Here is a 26620-nt window from a genome sequence, read left to right as displayed (position 1 = left end):
GGATAAAAACAGTGAAGCTGACCCCATTTTCATCTTCAGGTAATGCGAAAGGACAATTTAAGGCTTAAGTGTGGATTGTGAAAGAGAGGAAGTACAATTCCAGATGCGCTCCACTCAGGAGCTGAGCACCTCATCAAGGAGAAAACCTTTTTAAAACATGTAGCTCCCCAGCACCATATGTATGGTAATTGTGCGATCATTACTTTTTTGGTAACTTGGCAATTAACTTCTGAGGTAATTTTTTTCATGATAACTACAGTCACATTTCCCACACATATTACCTCCTGTGTATATATTGGAAATCTAATTACTCTGTCCTGGGAAATTGCTTTATCTACCTGCAGGCTGGAAATTGCATGATAAATCCAAAAGATAACCACCAAAATAAAGACGTCGTTCAGTAATCATGTTTCAGCAAACAAAATTAATGTCTACCAAGAAAAATAGAGCAATTATGCTCTCTAAAAAGCCACATAGATAGAAAAAAATTAATCAAAACAAAGTTTAAAAAAAAATACTTTGAAAACATATTTGAAATTCAACTGAATTGCAGTCTTTTCCTGATGAGTATTAAGTGGTAGCCAAAATAATCATCTCACCTCTGCTCAGTTCCTGGACAAAAGTACCAATCGATGGTTGGCTCCGGGAACCCTGCGGCCACGCACTGTAGCATGCCATTCACCAGCCTGTCATGCGTCAGGATTTCTGGTTTTGCTGGAGGAAGAGAGAAGTGGCCGTATGTCAGACTGCTGGAAAACCTCACCAAGGCTCCCTCCACAATTTCTGAATTTTTAAAAACTTTCTCAAAGCTTAAGGGGACCCTGAGGGAACATGTTGCTCAAAGGGGAGAATGTGAACCAGAGAATGGAAGGTACAGGTAGACGGATGTGAAGGTTTGACCAAGAAAAAGGCTTTCCCGGTTAGAGCTACCCAGCCCCCGTGTGGACTGTTCATCCTGTGGATGTGGGGGTCTCTGAGCTCTCCCTGCCTCAGGGATGACTGAGGTTGCAGGACCACCTGGCAAGGTTTCTGTCCCCAGGGATGGGGAACCTGAAAGATGGGTTCTAATCAGGATTCCAGGGTTCCCAACTGTCTAACAGGTGAAGATGCTGAAGCTCCAATACTCTGGGCCACCTGATGCGAAAAGCTGACTCATTCGAATATACCCTGATGCTGGGAAAGATTGAGGGCAGGAGGAGAAAAGGGTGGCAGAGGATGAGATGGATGGATGAATGGCATCACCGATTCAATGGACATGAACTTGGACAAACCCCAGGAGATAGTGAGGGACAGGGAAGCCTGATGTGCTGCAGTCCATGAGGTTGCCAAGAGTCAGATGTGACTTAACAACAACACTGTTTATTAAAGTATTCCTGCCATCAGGATCTCATTGGAATGTCAAGTTATTGCAGGAACTAGAAGAAATTAGGAGGGGTTACGGAAAAAGAGAAGATCCCCCCCCCTCGGAAATGTCCCCCCTCCTTTTTTTGATGGGGGGTGGAAGGGATGGTGCAGACAAGGAGCTGAATCACCCCTTTAAAGAGAAGCCAAAACACCAGAGTAAAACACAATATGGGCTTTTAACTCCCAACTTTTATTTCAAATGCAAAATAGGAATAGAAAATTAGAAGAGGAAACCAGCCCAAGAGTTTTACTCATACATATGTCTAAACCTGAGTACAATCACTGAAAAAGTGAACTGTATCAGCAGGAATGCTCTCATTTGACATTTCTGTGTAACTATAATAATCAACTGATATTCAATCAAAGGTACCCTGCAAATTCTTGAGATTAGTGAACAGAAAAAGAACTTACATTCAGCTGTTCTACTGGTAATACACTTGAAGGATTCAAACCCTCTGAGAATGAGTAAACCACACTGGAAGCATCTGATGGCAGGGACGGTGATGAGCTCATCCCGCATCCCTGGTACAGCATCGCAGGTGCCGACCCCAAGCCTGTGCACAGAGCTACGGGTGGCCATGCGTGTGGTAGACAGAACTGTACCCAAGCTCTGGCTCTTGGTGGATCTCTGCTCTCCACCAAGTCTCCGGGTAGCCAATGGGAATAACAATAGTAACAACAGGAATTCTTCATAGTGATGTTGTGACAATGAAATGAAATGATTCTTGACAAAGAATCCAGAATGATTCACAGAAATCAAACAGTAAAAGCATTAATTAATGGGACTTCCCTGGTGCTTCAGTGACTAAGACTCCATGTCCCAGTGCAGGGGGCCTGGGTTTGATCTTTGGTCAGGGAACTAGATCCCACATGCTGCAACTGAAGATCCTACATGCCTTGACTAAGACCCAGAACAGCCAGTAAATAAATTTTTTAAATATTTTATAAAAAGTATTAATTACTAATTTATTACTCATTTATTATTTTTTCTCCTTAGAGTACCCACCTTCCTAGGTTAATCAAGTTTGGTACCAATTAAGTTAACTGTATTGGTCATTCTAAATATTCTCTTCAATATCTAAAGATATTAGATATTGAAGAGAAACTGCTTAAGACAGCATGATAACATGTATGTGTTTTAACCCAAAGAACTGGGAATTTGACATTGATTACATTGCAACTGATAGAAAAAATATATTTGGTCAGAGGAAAAGGCCAACAGGTCAGAAACTAATTTCTTCGAAGGAAGGTAACGCTGATAAATGACATCTTTGTAGAACAACCTCTCAGCACCTCATCTCCTTGCAGGCAAAATGGCTTGGCAGGGATCAAAGTGTCTGCATGCATGGCACACCCACCTGTCATTCAACCTGGCCCTGCTGACGGGCAGGCCATTTGGCTAATACACACAAAAGAGCAACACTCCAAAAGCAATCTCAAGGTAGGGGCATCCTTGAGAGTTTGGATCCAACGCCAGCTTTCACAAATAGAGCAAGAAGACAAGCCATCGTCTTGCGAAAGCATCCATCTGGCAAGTTTCATTTAATTATCATGGGCAACTGTGTGACCAGGCTGAAAAGTAGGACATAACACAGAAAATAGTGGAACTTTAGAAGAATGCTATTTGCTGAAGACGGCAGGCGCCATACGGCAGGTCTCTCTGGACTCAATTCAAGTGTCATCTCCTTTTCCTAGCCATCCTCAACTCTCCAAAGCCAAGTTGGTTGGTCTCGCTTCCCTACTCCCGAAGCACTTCAGAGCACCTGACGCACTTCTATAATATCCTGGTCTGCCTCCATCCGACTGTTCTCAAGGGCAAGGACCATGTCTTACCGATTGTACTTCTGACTCCTAGCAGAGTCTGACCTATGGCAGACACACAGTAAGAGCTGTTAATTATTAAGTCCTCCCAAAGAAACAAGTCCTTCAAATTCCAAAGGAATTCAATTAGTGTCACAAGCAGGGACCTGGAATAACAGCCTATGGTGACTTTCCTGTTACACCATTTTGCAATAGTGGGCCACGAGATAAGAAATCCGCACATAAACCTGGCCATGTGGATTTTTTTCTTCCATACTGAGATTAACGAGGAGAGAAGGTCCACACACAGATAGCAAAGACAACTGGATATAAGACAGATTTCCTCATAACAACCTTCTTCTTGTCATTCATTGTTCCTAATGCTACATGCTGGATTTTTAGTGGAATTAACTATTACTCAGTAGGAAAAAAAAGAGGGGGCTGAAAGGGTGCATTATGTTTATAGTTGTTATATCTGGGTAGTAGAGTTATACATCAATATCTGTTTCATTCTTCTGACTTATTTTCTAATTTTTTTTTTATAATGAGCACAGCTAATAATAAACTTATAAAACATTTTTAATTTAAAAATTGGAACAGCTGAAAATTACATAATCAACTACATTTACCTTTGGTTACAAGTGCCCTAAGATCCAAGCCTTCCAGCGTGACACCTGGTAGCAGTTATACAATGGCCAGGGCTGGCAAACAGTGTGGTCCGGCTGGCCTACTTGTTCCTGTGTGCTGGTTAATCAGGCACATTTTTAAGCTACTATCCCAACTATAACCTGAGGCAAGCCAAGCAGCTTTTGTCCTGTTGGCTCGTAAGCTGGCCAACCAGGCTCAGAGGGCCGCTCAAACCTCAAGGTGCATTTGAAGCACAGAGAGATGAGGTTAAAAAGCACATTCCTGGCCCACCTCACCTCCCCCAAGATTAAGTAATTTGAGAATCTGACCCAGAATGGGGTTATTTTAGAGAATCTTCAAGGGACCCCATCAGGGCCAAGACAAGGATGTGGCAAGAAAAACACCGAAGGTGAGGAATTTAAGAAGGCTCTCATCCTCCAGGCCCTGCAGATTCAGGTAGACACCAAGAGTGAGCACCTCCTTAAATTCTGCACCCTAGGCATCTCTCTTGCCTCATCCTAATTCCAGCCCTGTCCCTAATGCTGGTGACAAGAGACTTCATTCTGAAAGGGCTAAATTACACGAGTACAGCTTGGGCTATACGTGGCAAGTTGCACAAGAACATGTTTAATGCATAAAGAATGAGCTAGGTATAATTCTGATTCCTAAAAATGAAAATCTGGGCTCATCTGCATTTTGTAAGTGCCTCAACGCACCGTCTAAGTCATTAAATATACATTTTGCTTTTAAAGATACATAACTCCCTGCAATTCACCAGGTTAAATCTGAGCTGTGTTTTCTTAGATATTCTGCAATCAGCAGTATACCAAATGACACATTCCCTAAATCCTCCCAAGTTGGAGGTTTAGATAAGCCTAAGAGGTGTGTAAGTTATGTATTTCCTGTAGAGATAAAAAAATAGCCTTGTCTCCTTTCAAAGCACTGTGGACCTGAGTCATCTGGCATCTCCGACAACACTGATCAGCTTGTAGGCAGATTTCAGAGTGCTTGTAACTCTTCTGAGAATTTAGTGCTCATGCAATTAAAAACCCCAACCATTTGCTGATTTATCCCACAGATATATGATCTTAAAAAAAATTCCTTTTCACCACCATCAGGTCCGTAAGGAAGGCAAGAACAAGTTGAATTTTAAAAAATACAGCACAGATAATAGGAGCTGGGGGGCTGGGGGTGGGAGGAGGTATACAAGTAACTGGTGCGAAAGAGATGAGCATAGTTTTTGGCTTACCCTGACTGACTCCACCAACTCTTGCTACAAACACACATCTGCCTACACTCTCTAATCAGCAAAGAACTCAGACTTTAGTGTCCGTGTGTGTGTGTGTGTGTCCGTGTGTGTGTGTGTGTGTGTGTGAACATGCGTGTGTCCAACTCTGCAACACCAGGGACTGTAGCCTGCCAGGCTCCTCTGTCCATGGGATTTTCTAGGCAAGAATATTGGAGTGGGTTGCCATTTCCCTCTCCAGGGGATCTTTCTGACCCAGGGATTGAACCTGTATCTCCTGCATTGGCAGGTGGATTCTTTACCACTGAACCACCTGGGAAGCCCAAGTGCCCATATAACAAAAGACTAAATGAAAAGGAACCACAAGGACGAATTTGTTTTTACAATTGCAGGTCTGATGATATTTAACAGCAAGACAGCGATGCTTTGTAGCAATTTGTCACTATCCTAATTTGGATCTGTGTCAAATCCACATTCCTGCCATAATATCATTATAATATAGGAATTTAAATCAACTAAAAAAGTATTTAAAAACTCCGGTTAACTTTTACCTATAAAAGGAGTATTATACTTAAAAAAAAATCTCCAGAACAGATATTTTGAAGGTACATTTTGGATACTAATATATACAAAATAAACTACAAGATCCTACTGTATAGCATAGGGAATTATATTCAGTATCCTGCAATAAATCATAATGGAAAAGAATATGAAAAAGAATATATACACACACTCACACACAGAACCGAAACACTTTGCTGTACACCAGAAACTAACAAAACACTCTATATCAACCATATTTCAATTAAAAAAATGAAAGAAATTACATTTTGTTTTATACTTTCTTAAAGACATCTACAAACTGGTGTGTGAGTACTTTAACAGAAATTCATTTAACCAACTAAACAAAACTTCCAACTACAGTCTTCTGCATCGAGTTATGTTTTGCAGAATGTCCATCATTAAAAAAAAATCATTCTCCTAATAAAGTGATGTCCTAAATAAAAAGTATGCAAACTTTTGATGTGAAAGGTGAAACTAAATATTCTACATTTTAGGGGTTATGAGTCTCTCTTACATACACTCAATTCTGCCACAAATGTAGCCACAGACATGTATGCAAATGTGCAAGGCTGTGTTCCACTAAAATTTTATTCACACACACTGAAATTTGACTTTTTCACATCTCACAAATCTTGTTTTTTAAAATCATTCCTACTTCCCACCCATCCCAAAGAAATAAAAAAAAATTCTTAGATTATGAGCCATTCACAAACAGGATACTTGTAAAATCTGGCCAGAAGGCTACAGTTTGTCAATCCTTATTCTAAACAGCCATCAAAAAGATCTCCCTATCCTAGAAGTTAGCTTTACAAAAAATGATGAAACTACTTGGAGAAAGCCTTTCTCAGCCAGAATCACTGTGCTCAATTTACAAGAGCACCATCGCCAGTGACCCAGGGGTTGGGGTGCGGGGATGTGTACACATGTTACAACGCAGTCCAGCTTGCTGCCTAGGAGTGCAGACATGTGATAAGGTGCTATTTTTCTACTCTGTATAAGTAGTGGATTCATTTGCCACATTAATTTAGAAGTGGAAGAGAAGGGTTAACACAATGCCCGTTGAAAAATTACATACCTATTCTTGGATTAATTTAAATTTCCACTATACATTATAGGTGACCGTGTATACATCTGTAACCAAAGGGGACTAATTTGATGTTAAAACACATGGGGCTCAATTGGAAAGGAAATTTCCACAGAGCAGCAGTTCCACTCACATGAAAGCGACTCCTCAGGCTATTTTTAGAAAAGTATGTCCCAGGGCCTGGGTCAATTCTAGCTGAAGTTTGAAAATGAAAAAGTGAAGTGTCTCAGTCGGGTCAGACTCTGACCCCATGGACTGTAGCCCACCAGATTCATGGAATTCTCTAGGCAAGCATACTGGAGTGGGTGGCCATTCCCTTCTCCAGGAGATATTCCAGACCTAGGGAATGAACCTGGTCTCCTGCATTGCAGGTAGATTCTCTACTGTGTGAGCCATCAGGGAAGGCCCAGGAATACTGAAGTAGGCAGTTACAAACCTCTTCTCCTGCTTTCGCACCATAAACATGAAATAATGGCCAGATCATACCAACAAAGGGCCTAATGATCTAGATAGGTTATCCTGTTCTCCAATCAGTTCAGTGATTGAATCAGATCAGATCAGATCAGTTGCTCAGTCCTGTCCGACTCTTTGCAACCCCATGAATCGCAGCACGCCAGGCCTCCCTGTCCATCACCAACTCCAGAGTTCACTGAGACTCACGTCCATCGAGTCAGTGATGCCATCTAGCCATCTCATCCTCTGTCGTCCCCTTCTCCTCTTGCCCCCAATCCCTCCCAGCATCAGAGTCTTTTCCAGTGAGTCAACTCTTCACATGAGGTGGCCAAAGTACTGGAGTTTCAGCTTTAGCATCATTCCTTCCAAAGAAATCCCAGGGCTGATTTCCTTCACAATGGACTGGTTGGATCTCCTTGCAGTCTCCTTGCAGGGATTCTCAAGAGTCTTCTCCAACACCACAGTTCAAAAGCATCAATTCTTCGGCACTCAGCCTTCTTCACAGTCCAACTCTCACATCCATACATGACCACAGGAAAAACCATAGCCTTGACTAGACGAACCTTTGTTGGCAAAGTAATGTCTCTGCTTTTGAATATGCTATCTAGGTTGGTCATAACGTTCCTTCCAAGGAGTAAGCGTCTTTTAATTTCATGGCTGCAGTCACCATCTGCAGTGATTTTGGAGCCCAGAAAAATAAAGTCTGACACTGTTTCCACTGTTTCCCCATCTATTTCCCATGAAGTGATGGAACCGGATGCCATGATCTTTGTTTTCTGAATGTTGAGCTTTACGCCAACTTTTTCACTCTCCTCTTTCACTTTCATCAAGAGGCTTTTGAATTCCTCTTCACTTTCTGCCATAAGGGTGGTGTCATCTGCATATCTGAGGTTATTGATATTTCTCCTGGCAATCTTGATTCCAGCTTCTGCTTCTTCCAGTCCAGCGTTTCTCATGATGTACTCTGCATATAAGTTAAATAAACAGGGTGACATTATACAGCCTTGACGAACTCCTTTTCCTATTTGGAAGCAGTCTGTTGTTCCATGTTCAGTTCTAACTGGTGCTTCCTGACTGGCATACAAATTTCTCAAGAGGCAGATCAGGTGGTCTGGTATTCCCATCTCTTTCAGAATTTTCCACAGTTTATTGTGATCCACACAGTCAAAGGCTTTGGCATAGTCAATAAAGCAGAAATAGATGCTTTTCTGGAACTCTCTTGCTTTTTCCATGATCCAGCGGATGTTGGCAATTTGATCTCTGGTTCCTCTGCCTTTTCTAAAACCAGCTTGAACATCAGGAAGTTCACGGTGCACATATTGCTGAAGCCTGGCTTGGAGAATTCTGAGCATTACTTTACTAGCGTGTGAGATGAGTGCAATTGTGCGGTAGTTTGAGCATTCTTTGGCATTGTCTTTCTTTGGGATTGGAATGAAAACTGACGTTTTCCAGTCCTGTGGCCATTGCTGAGTTTTCCAAATTTGCTGGCATATTGAATGCAGCACTTTCACAGCATCATCGTTCAGGATTTGGAATAGCTCCACTGGAATTCCATCACCTTCACTAGCTTTGTTCATAGTGATGCTTTCTAAGGCCCACTTGACTTCACATTCCAGGATGTCTGGCTCTAGGCCAGTGATCACACCATCGTGATTATCTGGGTCGTGAAGATCATTTTTGTACAGTTCTTCTGTGTATTCTTGCCATCTCTTCTTAATATCTTCTGCTTCTGTTAGGTCCATACCATTTCTGTCCTTTATCGAGCTCATCTTTGCATGAAATGTTCCTTTGGTATCTCTGATTTTCTTGAAGAGATCTCTAGTCTTTCCCATTCCGTTGTTTTCCTCTATTTCTTTGCATTGATCGCTGAAGAAGGCTTTCTTATCTCTTCTTGCTATTCTTTGGAACTCTGCATTCAGGTGTTTATATCTTTCCTTTTCTCCTTTGCTTTTTGCTTCTCTTCTTTTCACAGCTATGTGTAAGGCCTCCTCAGACAGCCATTTTGCTTTTTTGCATTTCTTTTCCATGGGGATGGTCTTGATCCCTGTCTCCTGTACAATGTCACAAACCTCATTTCATAGTTCATCAGGCACTCTATCTATCAGATCTAGGCTCTTAAATCTATTTCTCACTTCCACTGTATAATCATAATAGATCCCCCAAATTAGCTACACACCCAGCCAGACCACCAAGTTTCTTAGGAGACATGAAAGAAAAATCATGCCAACACACCTAAATTTTTTCAAAATACAAGAGACTCAAACTCCACTTTAAAAGTAGGTTGCCATGATATTCCTTTATTCTTCCAGTTTAAATGTCTATAGCAATTCTTGCAACCACAGAGATCCTCTACATAAGGAGAAGATATTAAAGTGTCACATCAAAAACAACACTCATAATTCCCAAGAAATTTAAGAACAAAAACTCATTTCAAGTTCAGGAAAAGAAAATAAAAACAGACTTCAGATATTGTCAAGTATCTCAAATTACCTATAAAAAAATTAATGTAGAAAGACAAGAAACTATTTTTACATAGATTAACTACCCATACTAACATTATTTCTTAATTTGGAACTGTCCTGCAAGCCAGCACAGCTTATCTTCCTAGACATATGTTCAAGATACAGGAGCATGAAAGACAATGACAGATGATAACCTCATTGACTTCCTGCCACTAGAGTAAGGTTGCTCATTTGAGATTAAATAAGATAATTATAAACTTTAAATAATCATTTAATAGATTTCTTTTAAAATTCAATCATATCATTTCAGAGTTCCACCTCATACACCACAATGTCTCAAAATGGTATCAGATACTGGTATCTGATGGTTAAGGAAATCATGAAATGGTTAAGGAAATCATGAAATATCCATGCAAGGAGAAAGCAAAGTGATATTTGGGCTTCCTGGGTGGCTCAGATGGTAAAGAATCCGCCTGCAATGCTGGAGACCTGGGTTCAATCCCTGGGTTGGGAAGATCCCCTGGAGGAGGGCATGGCAACCCACTCCAGTATTCTGGCCTGGAGAATCCTCATGGACAGAGGAACCTGGTGGGCTACAGCCCCGGGGTCACAGAGTCAGATTCGACTGAGCAACTAAGCACAGCACTGTAGAAGAAATATCACGGCATGGAAAACGGCTCACAATGCGTTCACCGTTCAGCACCAAAACACAAGGTGATGCAAAAGAACTTCATTTTGTCATCCCCCCCAGAAAAAGTTTTTTTAAGTGGTCTGTAAAGATATATATTAAGAGATATATTAACACTGGTAATCCATAAAATGTAAATCAACTTTAAAAGGAAGAATTTAAACTTATTTCAGTCTTATTTCTGCCTACTTATAATTTCCAGTTATCACACCTGTCATATAACAATTTTGTAATATGAAAACATTGTTTTAATCTAAAAACAAATGTGTATAAGTGTTTGCACAAACCAGGCCTCATTCTGGGTATACTGTGGTAGTCTTACAGCAAACTCAGAAAAGCAAGTAAATAAATCAGAAAGGAGTTCTGATTTATTTAGCACTTATCTTTGTAGCACTAGCTTTATTTAATGTTGAAGAACTCCAATAATTTAATACAGAAGTAGGTCAAATAGAATCCACCTAACCAGAAAAAAGAAAAGAAAAATACTAAAAAGCAAAGCCTCTCAAGCAAAACTTGGTAAGTGTGTTAGCATTAAGTCTCAAAATTTTAGCCTCTAACACAAGTAAGATTTGGACACTCAAATGTTTGGAAGGTCCTATCACTTTTAAAAATGGTTAAGACGTTAGAAAACATGTCCATCTTCCAAAAACGCAAAGTCCTAATGACTCTGCTCTCTTGACTCATGAAGATCTGGAAAGATGCCCCAAACCCGATAGTATTACTTTTACCCTAAATATAATCACTGAGACTTGCAGCCAGGTGGGTGACTCAGATGGCTGGCAAGCAGGCTATCCAAAGCCATCTAGCTACAAGGCTGTCCTGACAGCCCTACACTCACCTGTGGCAAATGGTGGGCTGCCCAAGGTGTTGCAGGGTATTCCACACTGGGGAGCTTCTCCTTGGAAGGATGGTCTAGCCATCCATAACTGGATTTAACTATGACCACAAATGGGCTTCCCTGGCGGCTCAGTGGTTTAGAATCTGCAAGACACGTGGGTTCGATCCCTGGGTTGGGAAGATCCTTTGGAGAAGGTGGCTTCCCAGGTGGCTCAGTGGTAAAATAATCTGCCTGCTAATGCAGGAAACACAAGAGACGTGGGTTCAGTCCCTGGGTTGGGAAGATCCCCTGGAGAATGGAATGGCAACCCACTCCAGTATTCTTGCCTGAGAAATCCCATGGACAGAGGAGCCTGTTGGGCTACAGTCCATGGGGTTGCAAAAGAGTCAGACATGACTTAGCGACCACAAATATATAAAAAGCAGCCCAGATTCTGCAGATGTGGTCAAGGGGAACATTCCCATCAAAAGGCCTCATTCTAAATGATTTATTACTTTGACTGATTTGGGTATACTGTATGATCTATAAATAATCTCTTATACCAGACAGGATGTTAATTATGTGATGCAGTGGTTTAGAAATAATACATTAGTTAGCATTTCCTTAAATTGTTTCAACCCCTCTGTTAACACTTTGCCATAAATGAAGGGAAACTGGTGATTCTGAGAATTTCGTGTAGAGTTCAGCAGTCACGTGGATATCCAATGGAGCTTAACATCATTTGTGTTCCATGTAAGCCTAAAGATGAAAAGCAAGCCCTTTCATTCTCCAGACTTTTCTTGTCCTACTGGCCATTACGCACCACCACCTGAGTACCACCATTCTTTCACTCAACTGGTGAAAGTGTTAGTCACTCGGCTGTGTCCGACTTTTGGCAACCCCACAGACTGTAACCCGCCAGGCTCCTCTGTCCATGGGATTCTCCAGGCAAGAATACTGGAGTGGGTTGCCATTCCCTTCTCCAGGGGATCTTCCTGACCCTGGGATCAAACACGGGTCTCTTACATTGCAGGCAGATTCTTTACTGTCTGAGCCACCAGGGAAGCTGAAACAGGTCTGTCATTAAAGGACAGATCTTTGAGATTGAAGAGAAAACTCCAAATACCATTTGCTACAAATTTTAAATTCATAATGTGGATGTGGAAATGCTACCAAATAACATTTTATTGATGTAATGCTACTAGTGTCAATCTAGGTTACTGGCAAATCAAAACTACAATGAGCTATCACCTCAAATCTGTCAACCTGGTTATCATCAAAAAAACACAAAACAAGTATAGGCAAAAATGAGGAGAAAATAAAACTCCTGGTTCCTTAACATAACGGGAAGGTGGGAACATAAATTGCTATATCCATTATGGAAAACAACACAGAACTTTTTCTTATCTACAAGGATATCTGTACTCTCACATTCACTACAGTGATTTTTACAACAAAGTATGAAAACAATGCAAATCTCCTTCAGTGGATGAATGAATAAAGAAAATGTGGTGTGTGTGTGTGTGTGTGTGTGTAAGAGAGACAGAAAAGTCGAGAATCGGGATTAATTAGGGTTAAAATACATGTTTGGCCTTTTATTTGTCCTAGATCTGATAAAAGCCTTTATTGTATGACATTTATTATCACCAAGGAGATAAGTTTCTTTCCCCCTGCCCTGCCTTTTTTTTTTTTTTTTTGGCTAATTTGTAAGATTTCTCTAATTTTATTTTTTTGCATTTAAAAAAAAAATTTAACCTTTTTATTTTCTATTGGGGTATACTCGATTAACAATATTGTGATAGTTTCAGGTGAACAGTGAAGGGACTCAGCCATATATGTATCCATGTCGTGCTAAGTCGCTTCAGTTGTGTCTGACTCTGTGCGACCCTATGAACTGTAGCCCACCAGGTTCCTCTGTCCATGGGATTCTCCAGGCAAGAATACTGGAGTGGATTGCCATTCCCTTCTCCAATATATGTATCCATTCTCCTCCAAACTCTCCTCCCATCCAGGCTGCTATATAATATTGAGCAGAGTTGCATGTGCTATCGGAGAAGGCAATGGCACCCCACTCCAGTACTCTTGCCTGGAAAATCCCATGGACGGAGGAGCCTGGAAGCCTGCAGTCCATGGGGTCGCTGAGGGTCAGACACGACTGAGTGACTTCACTTTCACTTTCCACTTTCATGCATTGGAGAAGGAAATGGCAACTCACTCCAGTGTTCTTGCCTGGAGAATCCCAGGGACAGGGGAGCCTGGTGGGCTGCTGTCTATGGGGTCACACAGAGTCGGACACGACTGAAGCGACTTAGCAGCTGCAGCAACAGCATGTGCTATACAGTAGGTCCTTGTTGGTTATATATTTTAAGTATAGCAGAGTATACATGTCCATCCCAAACTCCCTAACTATCCCTTCTCTCCAGCAACCATTAAATTCATTCTCCAAGTCTATGAGTCACCAGAGAGACCACAGATTTCTAATCAACCATCACAGGCTACCTAACCTACAGAATCTTGGTGTTACCACTTTTTCTCACACCTGCAGGAATCTTGGAACAGGTAACACGTATTAAGAAAACACCTTTGGTTAGTTCTATAGTTCCTAAAACCCTGGTTTTCACCAATTTTGATCTGAAATGGAAACAAATGGCCGTTTTCAAAGATATGAAACTTCCTTTTAGAATGAAGAATCTGACTTCTATATACATCTTCAATAAGCAATTCAAGAATAATTATAGCAATGCAAGTTCAAGGCAAAGAATCACTGATTTTTTTGTTTGTTTTGTTTTTTGGCCATTACAAACCACCTTTAAGATCACTGAGTCAACAGACCCATGCAAATCATGCCTTGTTAGAGAAGCTAAAAACAGTACTAAAACACTTTAAAGTTTAAATGTATATAGCTTTCTCTTAAAGCCTCCCACATAAGTGATTAAAACACAAACACACACATGTACAACATTCTCAAATTTTCAAAGCAAATGAAGTCTTCAACTACCAAATATTTAACTACTCAAAATCAAGGATTTCCTTGAGCATTTCTCATGGCTGAATCTATTAAGCAAGTATGTATCCCTGTCACTAAAAGTAGCCTGAATTTCTACACTAACAGCATGCATTTATTATTCTGATTTTTATTCATTCTAGTTTCTGCAGAGCACAGTTCCTTTCACCCCTGGGGCTCAGCTTATTTACAGAATAAACCACGCAGCAGATCTACATATGCATTTGGCTTGCTAAAATAATATGTCAAAATGGACACAACTGGTCCAAGTTTAAATTTTAAAATTATTTTTAGCTTTTGATTTTAAATTTAACATAAAAAATCTTGCCCCATGATAGCATCAACTAGTTTTTTTTTTTTTCAATCCAAAAAATAAAAAGTCAGCAAAGAAATTAGCTAATTATATCTGTGAAGGGCAACTGGGACACAGTTCCTAAGAAACAGATAAAGTATTCACACAAAAATGCTACCTCTGTCAAAGCATCTAGAGATCAAGAACTCCAATGTGTTAGGTAAGTGAAGTAAATGCCTTTAGTCAGCTTAGTGTCTGTAATAAAACGACTTCAATGAATAGACCCCTGAAGAGCTCAGCCAACGAGAGAAGACACTGCACACCATCATCCTTGTGCCCAGTGCTTGAAGCAGGACCTCAGCACATGCTGAGAAGTATTTGTGACCCAGGCCCCAGGATTATAGGGAATCCAAGAAACAATCATTTGGGAAGGTTTAGGCCATTTCCTCTCTAGTCTCAAATAGGCATGAGTTCACCAGTAGAGGTGATTAATATGGATCCTGTCGGATGGCAAATTAGGCTGGTAAGTAAAAACGTAGCAATTTTGTCACCCAGAGAAAAGTAAGGGTGACTTCAGAGATGTCTTTCTAAGGTCAATGACTCATGACTGACTGGTAGGCCACACACTGGCAAATGGAAGCAGGAAAAAGGGGGAGAGAGATCTTCATGAGCCCTTGACCTTGAAGCCAGGGAAAGAGATGGATACAAATGACACAATGTTAGAAAATTCCCAACAACGAAGCTTCTCAAAGTGAGGCCTGTGGAGTAGACCATGGCCACAGTCTACTAGTTCTGGTGCATAGCATGTAAGCACAGAAGCCAAGACTAAGCACTGAGAAGGAGCACTTTCACTTAATTATATCTGTTGAGTCTAGTAATAAAAAAAAAAAGATCCATTCTGGGATTTTATATATCTTTGTTCTTTTCCATCTCACTATTCTAGTGACCGGTTCTTTCTGTATTTTGTTAAGAAGTATTGATTCAGAACAAATTGGAAACTACAAATACACAAGGTCCTTGACCATAGTTTGAGAAGCACTGCACTGGAATGCCTAAAATAAGGTTTTGTATAGACAGTAATGCATATGATATTTGCAAGGATATTGATTCACCTGCAATCATCTCTTCAATTACTTGAACATGAAGATTTCTCAGAAGCAGGCAATTTTGCCCATGTGTAATACACTAATCTCTGATTAACATCTGAATTAATCTAGTACCTGAATTGCAGGCCAATGAGAATACCATGCAATCAAAACTCTTCTGAAGAACTGAGATGTTAATTAACACGTTTCCCTTGGAAAAGCAGTTTTGTGGTCATACAAATTTGAGATATATGCTCAATCTCACGCCTCCTTCTGAGCAGGCAAAATATACATTAGTGTATTAAGGATGCTGAGAAAGTCTGTAGCTCAGAAAAATCTGTATACAGATATGATGCTCTTTATCTAAATACATGTTAACACCTTGTTCAGGAAATACAATTTTGGAAATGCTGGAACAGACAAAAGACTCCAGATTACCAACCAAAAACCTGTCTTGAGTATCACTCGCTAGCTGTTTCCATTTGTAAGGGGATCACGCTTCCCACCCCACCATGCTGGTGAGCGGCACCATCAGGGAGGTAACGATGGAGAATCACTCCACACAGCAAGTTGGAAGCTCCTGGAAGATGGGGAACTGGCTCCCTTCCTGCAGCCCAACACTTATGAAGGGCTCAGCCATTACTGAGCTGTTTTCCAGGGAACGTTCCAGATTGTCATCTCACTCCACCCCCCATACACCCTGGATAGCTAATTCTGCTGGTCATTTTGTGGACAGTCCCTTGGGATCCCACGTCTTTGGAGGCCTCCAGCCTTTGGTCCCCTGCTGGTGTGGTATGGCAGGCACCTGATCCTCTTTCTGGGAAATGTAGGTGACCCCACAGTAGAGCCAGGAGCAGGTCGTACACTTGAGAAAAGCCCCAGCTAGTGAGGACAGCCCCTGCAGCTCAACCTTTGTACAGAGGTGTTGTGGGACGTGGACCACACAGGGCTCAGATGTTCAGGTGTCCACGGCCATCCTCCCACCTTAAACCACCTGCTCCCTTCTCCCCCAGTCCCCGCATGGCACACAGCAGGGACACTCTGAGCTGATGAATACTGCGTTCATTTCACACAAAATAATACCCTAACCTTGAAAGAAAAGGTGCTGTAACAAAGAAATCGTTTGTCGGGGCTTGATAGCACCTCTTTCCCACCTAATACCATAATCCAGCTCCTATTCAACCTCCAGCTCCCCATCTCAGCAATCAATAATAATACATTGTCCCTCAAACTGTTGTTATTTTTAACTTCTATGTCTCTTCTGTTGACTTCAAAGGGTAGCACCCAGCATCTGAGCGCCAGCTACAAGGTCATGTGGTCAGCGAATTGTAGGACAAGGAATTGGTTTTTGTACACATCCTTCCAACCACCAAACCACGAGGTCTTTGTTAAGGTCAAAATTATCATGAAACATTATTGACCCAGTACACAATGAACTCGGGGCGGCAGCTGTTGCAAACACCAGCCACAACTTAAAAGAATAAAAAATAAAAAGATAAGGAACCATTTGTTCTACTCACTGTTCACGTAAACATTAAATGTCACGGAAGAATTGACATCAGAATTGGACACGTGAAATGTGTAAGTGCCTCCTTCAGTCCCTTTTAATCTGGTTAGATGAAGTTCATTTACGTATCTACAAAAAAAGAACAACCCATCAGTCACCTGTGGATCACCTACCTCGAAACGTGTGGCTTTTTCAGTTTCCATCTGGAAATCCATGCCTGTTTTGGAAAACTACGTCCCATGTAATTCAGTGTTAACAAAATCCACGTTAACAAATGCCAATACACACATACATTTCATTGAGACAAATGCCTGGTACATGAGAACAGAGTGGGGAGAGGCTTTCTCGCCATAAGGCAACCTCACCCTCATCCTGCGCTGTCCTTATGGCCAGCATCCTTCCCCGCCCTGGTCCTCTGTTCAGCCTCCCTTCTCACCAGTGTCCTGAACTCACTTGCCCTACTTTAACAGCACCTGCCTGGCAAAACCCCAGGCTGGCAGGCATCTCCATCAAGGTGTCTCAAAGCAGACACTTCAGGGCCATGCAGCAAGGTCAATACCATGGCCCTCACCTTCATTCTGACAACACCAGCATCTCCTGGTTCTCCTCCTACCCCTGCCGCTTCTTCCAAGTGTCCCCAGGAGCATGTGCTACCGGGGCTTCTGTTTTACACCAAGGTTATCACAGGTGGCTATGTTCAGCACCACCATCAGGGAGTTACTGACATGGGCTCCAGTGTGGATAGAGCACTCTGGGTGGCCCTAGACCCCCAAGGGCCACAATCAACTCTGCACTGGGGTGGCCTGTTCAGTCTCCTGTCACACTGCATACATTCCCTGGGCATTCACGCTCCTCTGAACTACTTACTGTTGCTTACAACTTTCAAATCCTGACCTCTAGTCCAGACCTCCCTGTCCTACGCCTCTTTCCTCTCCAGGCCATTGTTCATGGCCCCCAGTCCAAAGCACCCCTAGGACGGGGGTGCTCACCCCCATCACCGGCTCACCGGCATCCTGTTTACCTCCTTTCGCCCTCCCTACCCTACTTCCCCAACTTTCTGCCAGGTCTTTCTCTTCTTAATGAAGCCCTTGCCTGTGAATCCCACTCTCAGGAGCTGCATCCAGGGAACCTGACCTACAAAACATCCTACCTGAGTATCTCCACTCAAGATCCCACAGGCAAGTTCAAATTCAACAAACCCCAAACTCAGGTCACTCTCCCTCCCCCTGGAATGGTATCACCTCTTATCATCCAATCTGGCTGCCCCAGCCAGACTCCTCCCTCTTCCCTGCCCCTTCAGTCACCGAGTCCTTTAAGGAGGAAGCCTGGACAGCACCCAATCCATCCTCCTCCCTCCAACCCTTAGACTTTGGTCCAGGACAGTATCCACTCTCACCCATATTTTTACAACAGCCAAGAGCTCCCAACTAGGGGGAAAAAAACCACCAATTGTAACTAGGCACCAACCTCTTATAAGCCATTGGCTCTTGATGAGATTACTTAACTCAATGAAGTCTCAAATTCCTCTTCTATAGAAAGGAGGGAAGTAAGCATGCCTCCTCATAGCATTTGTGAGGACTAAATTTATTGAGTTAATGTACATAAGGGAATGAGAACAGCGTATGGCCAGAAACAAGCACATACAACTTATCTGAGAATCGAATGAGAAGTCTGATGTAAAAGAAACTTGGGTTCATTGCTTGGCCCAAAGATGCTTAACGATTCTTAGTTTCCTTCTAGCTTTAAAAATGTAACTAAAGGCACTAACATGCCTCTTTCTCTGAAAAGAATTATTTACTGTGGCCCTAGTATATGCTAGTCACTGCTCTGAACTATCTTCAGAACTCCAGGACAGGACTCTCCTCTAATTTACAAATGAGACAACTGAGGCATGGACTTTTCTGTGTGTTCTAAACACACAGCAAAATGAAATGATGAAGACTCAGGGAGCAGCCCCAAACTTCCTTCTGTATCAGCTGTCTTCTCATACATTGATGGTTACATAAATAGGATGAGGTAGCAGTTAAGAATCCACCTAGACTGCAGGAGATGGGATTTCAATCCCTGGGTCAGGAAGACCCTCTGGAGAAGGGAATGGCAACCCGCTCCATTATTCTTGCCGGGGAAATCCCATGGCCAGAGGAACCTGGTGGGGCTCAAGCCCATGGGGTCAAAAACAAAAAGTGGGACATGAGTTAGTGACCAAACAACAAGTGCAGGGGAAAGGTAGAACTGCATAATTGCCAGTAAAAGGCCCTTTTCTTACCTGATATTACTTTCATTTTCAGACTTAGGATAATCGTCCCACTTATCAGTGGAGGTTCTGTTCATATATATCCATTGTCGGTGTACAGGTTTGGGATATGCCTCATATTCAACAACCAGATCCACATTCTCTCCATCATTTACAAATACTGTTGTGTTCATCATAGGGAAGATATTAATGAATCCTTTATCTAACCACAGCAGAATGAAACGGAAAGAAACTGTTACCTGCAAAAATCTTAACAAATAACACAACTTCATTTTTGGATTATAAAGGTAACTGACTGATTTCCAGTATTAACTGGTAGTGCCAAGTAAGCTGGTAAAGAATCCGCCTGCAATGCAGGAGACCCTGGTTCGATTCCTGGGTTGGAGAGATCCCCTAGGGAAGGGATAGGCTACCCACCCCAGTATTCTTGGGCTTCCCTGGTGGCTCAGATGGTAAAGAATCTGCCAGCAATGCGGGAGACCTGGGTTCGATCCCTGAGTTGGGAAGATCCCCTGGAGAAAGAAATGGCAACCCACTCCAATATTCTTGCCTGGAGAATCCAATGGAGAGAGGAGCCTGGCAGGGTACATACAGTCCATGGGATCACAAAGAGTTGGACAAGACTGAAGTGACCTAGCACACACTTAGCATGCCAAGTAGGAATTTTAACTAGCCATTTTACATTTTGTTTTGCTCTTGGAGAATCACAGTCATAAATGAGAAAGGACACACATTGGAAATGTTTATTCTTTTATTTTTATCTCTTAAGCAACTCTGTTAAAGATCTATCACCATGGGATAAGTCTTTTAGACCTACTAGTCCTGATGCATATTATGCTAAAAATTATTTGGACTAAGTAGCCTATTCCTAGACCCAATATAATTGTATATGTGATAAGAAGATGTCATAAATCAAGGAGGGGAAGATAGCCCCAATATTCAATAAAAATATTGCATTTTAACAATTAAGCTATTTTTAACTAAACAACAAAACTGACTTCTATTAAACTTTGACCAAGCTGGGGGTGGGGGTGGGGGCAGTTTTCTAGGCTTTTTAGAAGCAATCAAAAAAATAAAACTTATAAAAGACAAATCTGAATACATAAATGTTTTCAAATGTCTACGTATAGAAAAATTAAGGAAAAAGAAGACATGAAAATATATAAGGAAAAATAAACTAGTAATTTAAATAGGGGATCCCTTTTCACATATTAAAGACAGCAAAACTTCAATAGAGCTGTTAAAAATAATGTATATCCATTCTATGGAAAACTAGCAAAGCTAATTTGAAATAAACTTAATAACTTTGCAAGTGTAATTAAAATAGCATGCTGAATTACACTTTAATTTGGCAGAACTCCTTTAGAAAGCATTTATAGATAAAAAATTATCTATTTTTCAGTTTAATCCAGAGAACTCTTCTTAGTGAGGTAGATAGCTACATGCAAAATAGAAGTGCTATTTACCCTAGTCATAATAATCTTAAAAATGAGAAAAGGGAGAACTGGTTAAGTAAATAAAGCAGCCCTTAGAAATGGTTATATAATAATACAATGAAGAGCTTGAAAAAGACCATAATAAAATAATTGCCAATATTATATTTATAACCTTTTATGAAATGTTTACTATGTGCCAAGAACTGCATTAAGTTCTTTAGCATATTCTATTTAATAATTATGACAAATATTTAATCTTACAGCAATACTGAAAGTGAACCTTGTAACCCCTGATTTATAGATGAGAAAAGAAACCAAGTCCTGGAAAGCCATATAGCTGGCTACCCAAAGGCAGAGACTAAACGTAATGTACACAGTGAGAGGCCAAGGCTGGCTTCTTTGTAGCATACCCTAGAGTCTCCACATACTTTAAGTGAGAAAGAAAACCTAAGATTACATATATAATTAAAATCCTGTTGCAGTTGGAGAAGACTCTTCAGAGTCCCTTGGACTGCAAAGAGATGATTTTCCAGGCAATAGTACTAGAGTGGATTGCCATTTCTTCTCCAGGGGATCTTCCCAACCCAGAGATCGAACCCGGGTCTCCCGCATTGTAAACAGACACTTTACTGTCTGAGCCACAAGCGAAGTCCATAAACCATATACCAAACCCTAAAAATGGTTATAGCAAGTTAGTGGAATTATGAAGGAGTTTTAATCTTATTGTTTTATTTCTTTTTCAAAATTGAAGATGGAATTATAACATTTAAGACTGTCATCCACTATCTCTGGTACTATTTAAATATATTTACACCCCAGGCTTCCCTAGTGTCTCTGTCGGTAAAGAATCCACCTGCAATGCAGGAGACACAGGTTTAATCCCTGGGTGGGGAAGATTTCCTAGAGAAGGAAATGGTAACCCATTCCAGTATTCTTGCCTGGAAAACCCCATGGATAAAGGAACTTGGTGGGCTACAGTCCATGAGGTTGCAGAAGTTGGACACAACTTACAGACTAAACCACCACCACTTACTGAGTAGATATCCTCCAGAGAGTATCTAACATGCAATTGGTACCCCACATGAGGTTGCCATTAGAATATTTACTATATAGTTTCCTACAGATTCAGAATAAAAAAAAAATGGAACCCAACTGTCCTTTGTATCAATGGAAAAACATTTTTCAGGTGAAATTTTAAAAAACATCCAAATGAAATCAAGTTGGAAACCAACAGCTTGTTCTAATACCTGAATCATAAATGATGCCCCTCTGTCATTCTTTAAGCTAACTTAAGTTAGTTTTGAGTAAATAAGTTTTATCTGAAAGCTACATTAAATTTTCAGGTACTCAAGGTCATAAATTCAAAGATAAAACACAATGCAAAATATAGAAATATTACAGGCAATATTATTTGCACTGATTTCTGTCACAATCATCATGAATAAAACACTAGTGCCTCCGGAGTTTTCTACAGTATAGTCTGGTCAATATAGTTTTATGTCCTATAATAGAACAGAGTTTCAAATTCATGAAGTGTAAGAATTATTAGAATCAAAAAATCCTATCTGGCTTGTTATAAAGGATGGTTTAAGAAACTGATGAGACATTAACAGTTAATCAGTACAAACACTATATCAGGCACATCTATAAAATCTGTTGCTTTTCTCCCTTCTACAGCCTTGGGAGTTAGAGGTTGTGTGTCTCATAAGAGAAAATAGAGGCAGAGTTAAAGTGGGGTGCATTTGAAATTTAAGTGGTAGAGCCCCAACTCAAAACTAGGTAGGGGTCATCCTAAAGTCTTGTGCTGCGCACCACTCCACTCTGTGTCCAAATTCTACTCCCAGCCCCTAAAGATCACTTTTCTCTGTCTCTTCCTGCTCTTGTCCCATCCCAACCCTCTCCCGAAACAGTACAGATTCAGATTACATGGACCCAAGTCTTTCCAGTTATACAGTTATATTCTTGGAAATTGATGAATGGATTTTAAAAATCTGATTACATACAACAATATGCTCAAAACATCCTTACTAATTGCTTTCTGGAGCTGAAGCTGATATATCAGCATGCTCCCTAATCAACTTAGCAAATTAGCACTTATGGAGTTTAATATTTTAAAAGCATAGCCTTTTATTCAAATTAATAAATGGTTCACAATCATGTTTAGGGACAGAATAGTACCCTTTCTCTGGGCTAGCTCTGTAATTGCAAATAAAGCGTCTTTTTCACGTTCATTTTGGTGAGACACTTTCCATTACAACATGAGCAGAAACAACTAACTCATATGAGATAATTGTGGGATAAATTGCAAACCTCTAACACTGCTACATAAATTATTGAAGAAATATGGGGGGAAAGAGAGAAATGAAAACAAATATATAATTTTATTATTGATAAAATTATGAGGAAGAATTTCACCACCCTACAAGTACTTAATCAAAATCAAGCAATGAGAATACGGTGGCATCCAAAAAAAAAAAAAACCCCCAAGAAAGTAGATTAAATGCAAACAATACTGAGAGCCCAAAGAGTGTAAAAGAAATAATTTTAAAATTACTACACTTTCCAGTAACTCAAAAACATCATGTACTTTGCCAGTTTACTCTCATTAAGTAGATGCTTGGGAAATAAGTATTTAGTAAGATTGCTAGATCAGGGAAAACTAAACCAGTTGTGTATACCAGTTATGATATAGGTTAGGGTACAGGTTAACATGTTTGTTTATGCTCTGTAGAAACAAGAAGCCATGCCCAGTGAGCTGCCTTCCTGAAGGTTTATGTTATAGCCTGTAGGGTCAGAGGACAGGGTAAGGTGAGGGGCATACTGAGAAGGAAAAGTCAGTTCAGCCCTTTCTGCTGCCAAGTGACTACAGCCCAAGAACTGTAAAACAATAAACCAAAAGGCCAAAGGACCTCACCAAAAGATCCAGAGAAATACATTAAGGTCTAAGCATACGTCTTTCTCCAAAGAAAAAAGTCTCCATCCATTTCCAAACTCAAGTCATTCAGCAAGGAGTAAAATTCTGGGGAAAGCTCAATCTACATTTGTTGGGGTAGGGGGGTTAAGCAGAGAATGACATGTTCAAACACCTTCACAGTTACAGCTTTTCCACTTGCCTCTATTAAATGGGTAGAATTTGCTTTTGTGCTCTGGTTGGAAGATCATTTTTTTTCCACGTATTCATTCATTCAGTGATACTAAAATCCCTAAAGAATCTGTTAACATTCCATTAATGTAAAAAGGAAACTATCAGGTAATTTCTTCATTCACTATGCCAAGTAATTTACCCATTCCCAGAGGTATTTACCTACTACTTCTAAGGTTGTTGTGACATTTGCTGATCCAAAAGTGTTATTGGCGTAACACATGAACACACCGGAATCATTCACTCTTGCTGAGCTGATAGTCAACCTTTCCTGACGGAGATAACTGAAGTCACCCTGATGCCAGCTATTCTTCTTCATCTGTGCTTTAGTCTGCTGCTCTCAGAAGGGGAGGGGAAGAAAGAAATCAAAGATTACCATACAATTTATATTCAGGATCTTTCCTAGATAAATTAAAAATAGCAGCAATTAACTTCTCCATATTAGCATTCATTATACACTACTTAAGTAAGAATAATAAAACATCATGACAAGTCTGTCATTGGAACACTTCATATTACAGGATTATATTGAAAGATAGTCATTATTAATGATTGGGAAAAAACATGAAAATTCATTTCTTAATAATCACAGCATACATAATTCCAAATTCTCTGCAGTGCTCAACATTTTTTTTTAAACAGTGCCAAATTTTAAAAGCTAGTATATAAGAAATACTACAGGATACTGATATTTTACAAGTCAGCATACCTGCATCCTATCAATATTTCCTGTTTTATATACATATTTATGTATTTTCTATTCTATAGCCCAGTGATTGAAAGAAAACACATCACTACTAACAATCATGTTCTATTTTATTAACATTTATATTATTTTCATTAATAAAAATAAATTTACAATGTCTAAGATTAACTTGAAAATTCATCCTATTGTTCTTATCCAGCAGAATGTTGGCAACTATTAAAGAGCATTCAGAAGTACACAAGACGTGTAAGACCAAACCCCAAATTATTTACACATGAGCTGAAGAAAAAAGGTTGTGCATTTACCCTTGTGATATCACCATCCTACTGTTAATATCTGTCTGCACATAAGACATGGAGAGAGTTCTTGTATGGAAACCTCATGGGGAAAAAGCCATAATATAAACTACAACCATCTCTGAAAAAATGAAATGGAATAGCATAGAGTTTTCTGTATCTTCCAATTTTTTTTTTTTTTACATGAACACATTCCTATTACAATGGGGAGGGGTAGGAGGGAGAGGGGAAACAACTAAAAAAACCCAAAACAACAGCGGATCTTGACATGGAACAAGATCAAGGGTGACTCCCTGTACAGGCTATGGTGGACCTATTAGCATTAGACCATTTTGACAGTACTCTAAAGCAGAACAATCCTTCTGGAAAGCAACTAGGAAGCATGTTCTGAGCCCTGATCAACTCCAGCAAATTTATCTCAAAGAAGCAACTCAACAGGAAACAAAAGCTTCAAGATATTTGCTGAAGTGAAAAACTGGAGATGACCTAATGTGTACCAGGTATCAAAAAGACTATGAATACACGAAAATTAAAAATGCTTATTTTATGTAAAAAATGTAAAATGAGTATACCTTAAGACAGTAACCATGTGTTCATACATATGCATGGGGACAGAGAGAAAAGAAACATGGAAAAAAATGTGGGCAATATAGCATTTATAAGGACTAACCACACGAGACTGCAAGCGCTTGAAATGCAAACTGAAGGGTGTTGTAAATATAAAATATGTCCCAGACTTTAAAGACTTAATATGAAAGAAAGTAGTATAAAATAACCCATTAATAATTTTAATTACATGATGAAATATTTTGGATACATTGGACTAAATACATTAAAACTGATTTTACTTTGTTTTAGTGTCATGTGCCTACTAGAAAATTTTAAATTACATAGGAGGCTCACATTCTATTTTTATTGCACAGTGCTGCTAATGTACAGTGGCAGAATTATAGCTATTTCTCTTTTTTCTCATGTTATTATATTTTTAGAAATTTTTTTTACACTAAAATAAGCACACATAAAAGCTGACTGCCAAAGCTAAATGTTTTGAAATAAAAAGAAGAGAAACCTGTTTGGTTAACTAACTGTGAGATCTTGGCCAAGTCAAGGATGCCACTATGGTCTCAGATTTTATTTCCAAAAATGAATAAAAGTCTTTAAAGGCCTGTCTAGTCTGGAGCACTGTGTCGACTTGAAGATACTCCCTTCTAAGAGATTCTTCTAATAATTGGCAGAAATCTAACATTTTTGCTGCCTAACAGCAATTGTTAAGAAGAGACGAAGGGGAAATGACATTTTTCTCTGGCCTCTCCTAGTCCATCATGTTACAGACTTCTCCTCTGTAAAGGCAGAGAGACAATGGACAGATCACATACTATATTCCACATTTACCGAATCTTCCCTCTAGTTCCTGCAAGAGCCCAGGAGTCCATTGTTAGGGAGCTAAACAGGACAATGAATACACTGGTGTTGGAAGGAATAGTTTGTCGATAATTGATACAATATCAACATCCAAACCCGGAGGCCATAATTTAGGATACTATCAGAGATCATGATTAAAAGCAGTAAAAATATGAGAGTTTATAAGCCTTAGAAAAGCTAACCAAGATTTACAGTGTTGAATAAACTCCAAGATCCTCTTACATTTTAAAACAAACAATTGAAAAAACTCTCCAACACTCAATTCACCCTAAATTTCATTGTGAGTTAAACTTATTCTAAATGATTCAAATCAAATTCTACAGATTTTTAA

The 26620-nt window shown here is 40.1% G+C and overlaps 1 protein-coding gene across 2 annotated transcripts in view; it reads right to left on the bottom strand.

Annotated features, from left to right (window-relative positions):
• KIT (KIT proto-oncogene, receptor tyrosine kinase) overlaps positions 1-26620 on the bottom strand; it is an 87358-nt gene that overhangs the window by 15623 nt on the left and 45115 nt on the right. For both annotated transcript variants that reach the window (NM_001166484.1, XM_005207937.5), the window contains exons 5-8: positions 24028-24199; positions 19300-19489; positions 17047-17162; positions 600-714 (exon numbers count right to left, since the gene is read on the bottom strand). In NM_001166484.1, coding sequence (NP_001159956.1) covers positions 600-714; positions 17047-17162; positions 19300-19489; positions 24028-24199 — 593 coding nt within the window. The remainder of the gene's footprint in view (positions 1-599; positions 715-17046; positions 17163-19299; positions 19490-24027; positions 24200-26620) is intronic.

This window comes from Bos taurus, chromosome 6, assembly GCF_002263795.3.
Source record: "Bos taurus isolate L1 Dominette 01449 registration number 42190680 breed Hereford chromosome 6, ARS-UCD2.0, whole genome shotgun sequence".
In the NCBI taxonomy this organism is placed as follows: domain Eukaryota; kingdom Metazoa; phylum Chordata; class Mammalia; order Artiodactyla; family Bovidae; genus Bos; species Bos taurus.
The sequence above is the reverse complement of the archived record's forward strand: the minus strand, read 5'-3'. Positions and strand labels throughout refer to the sequence as shown.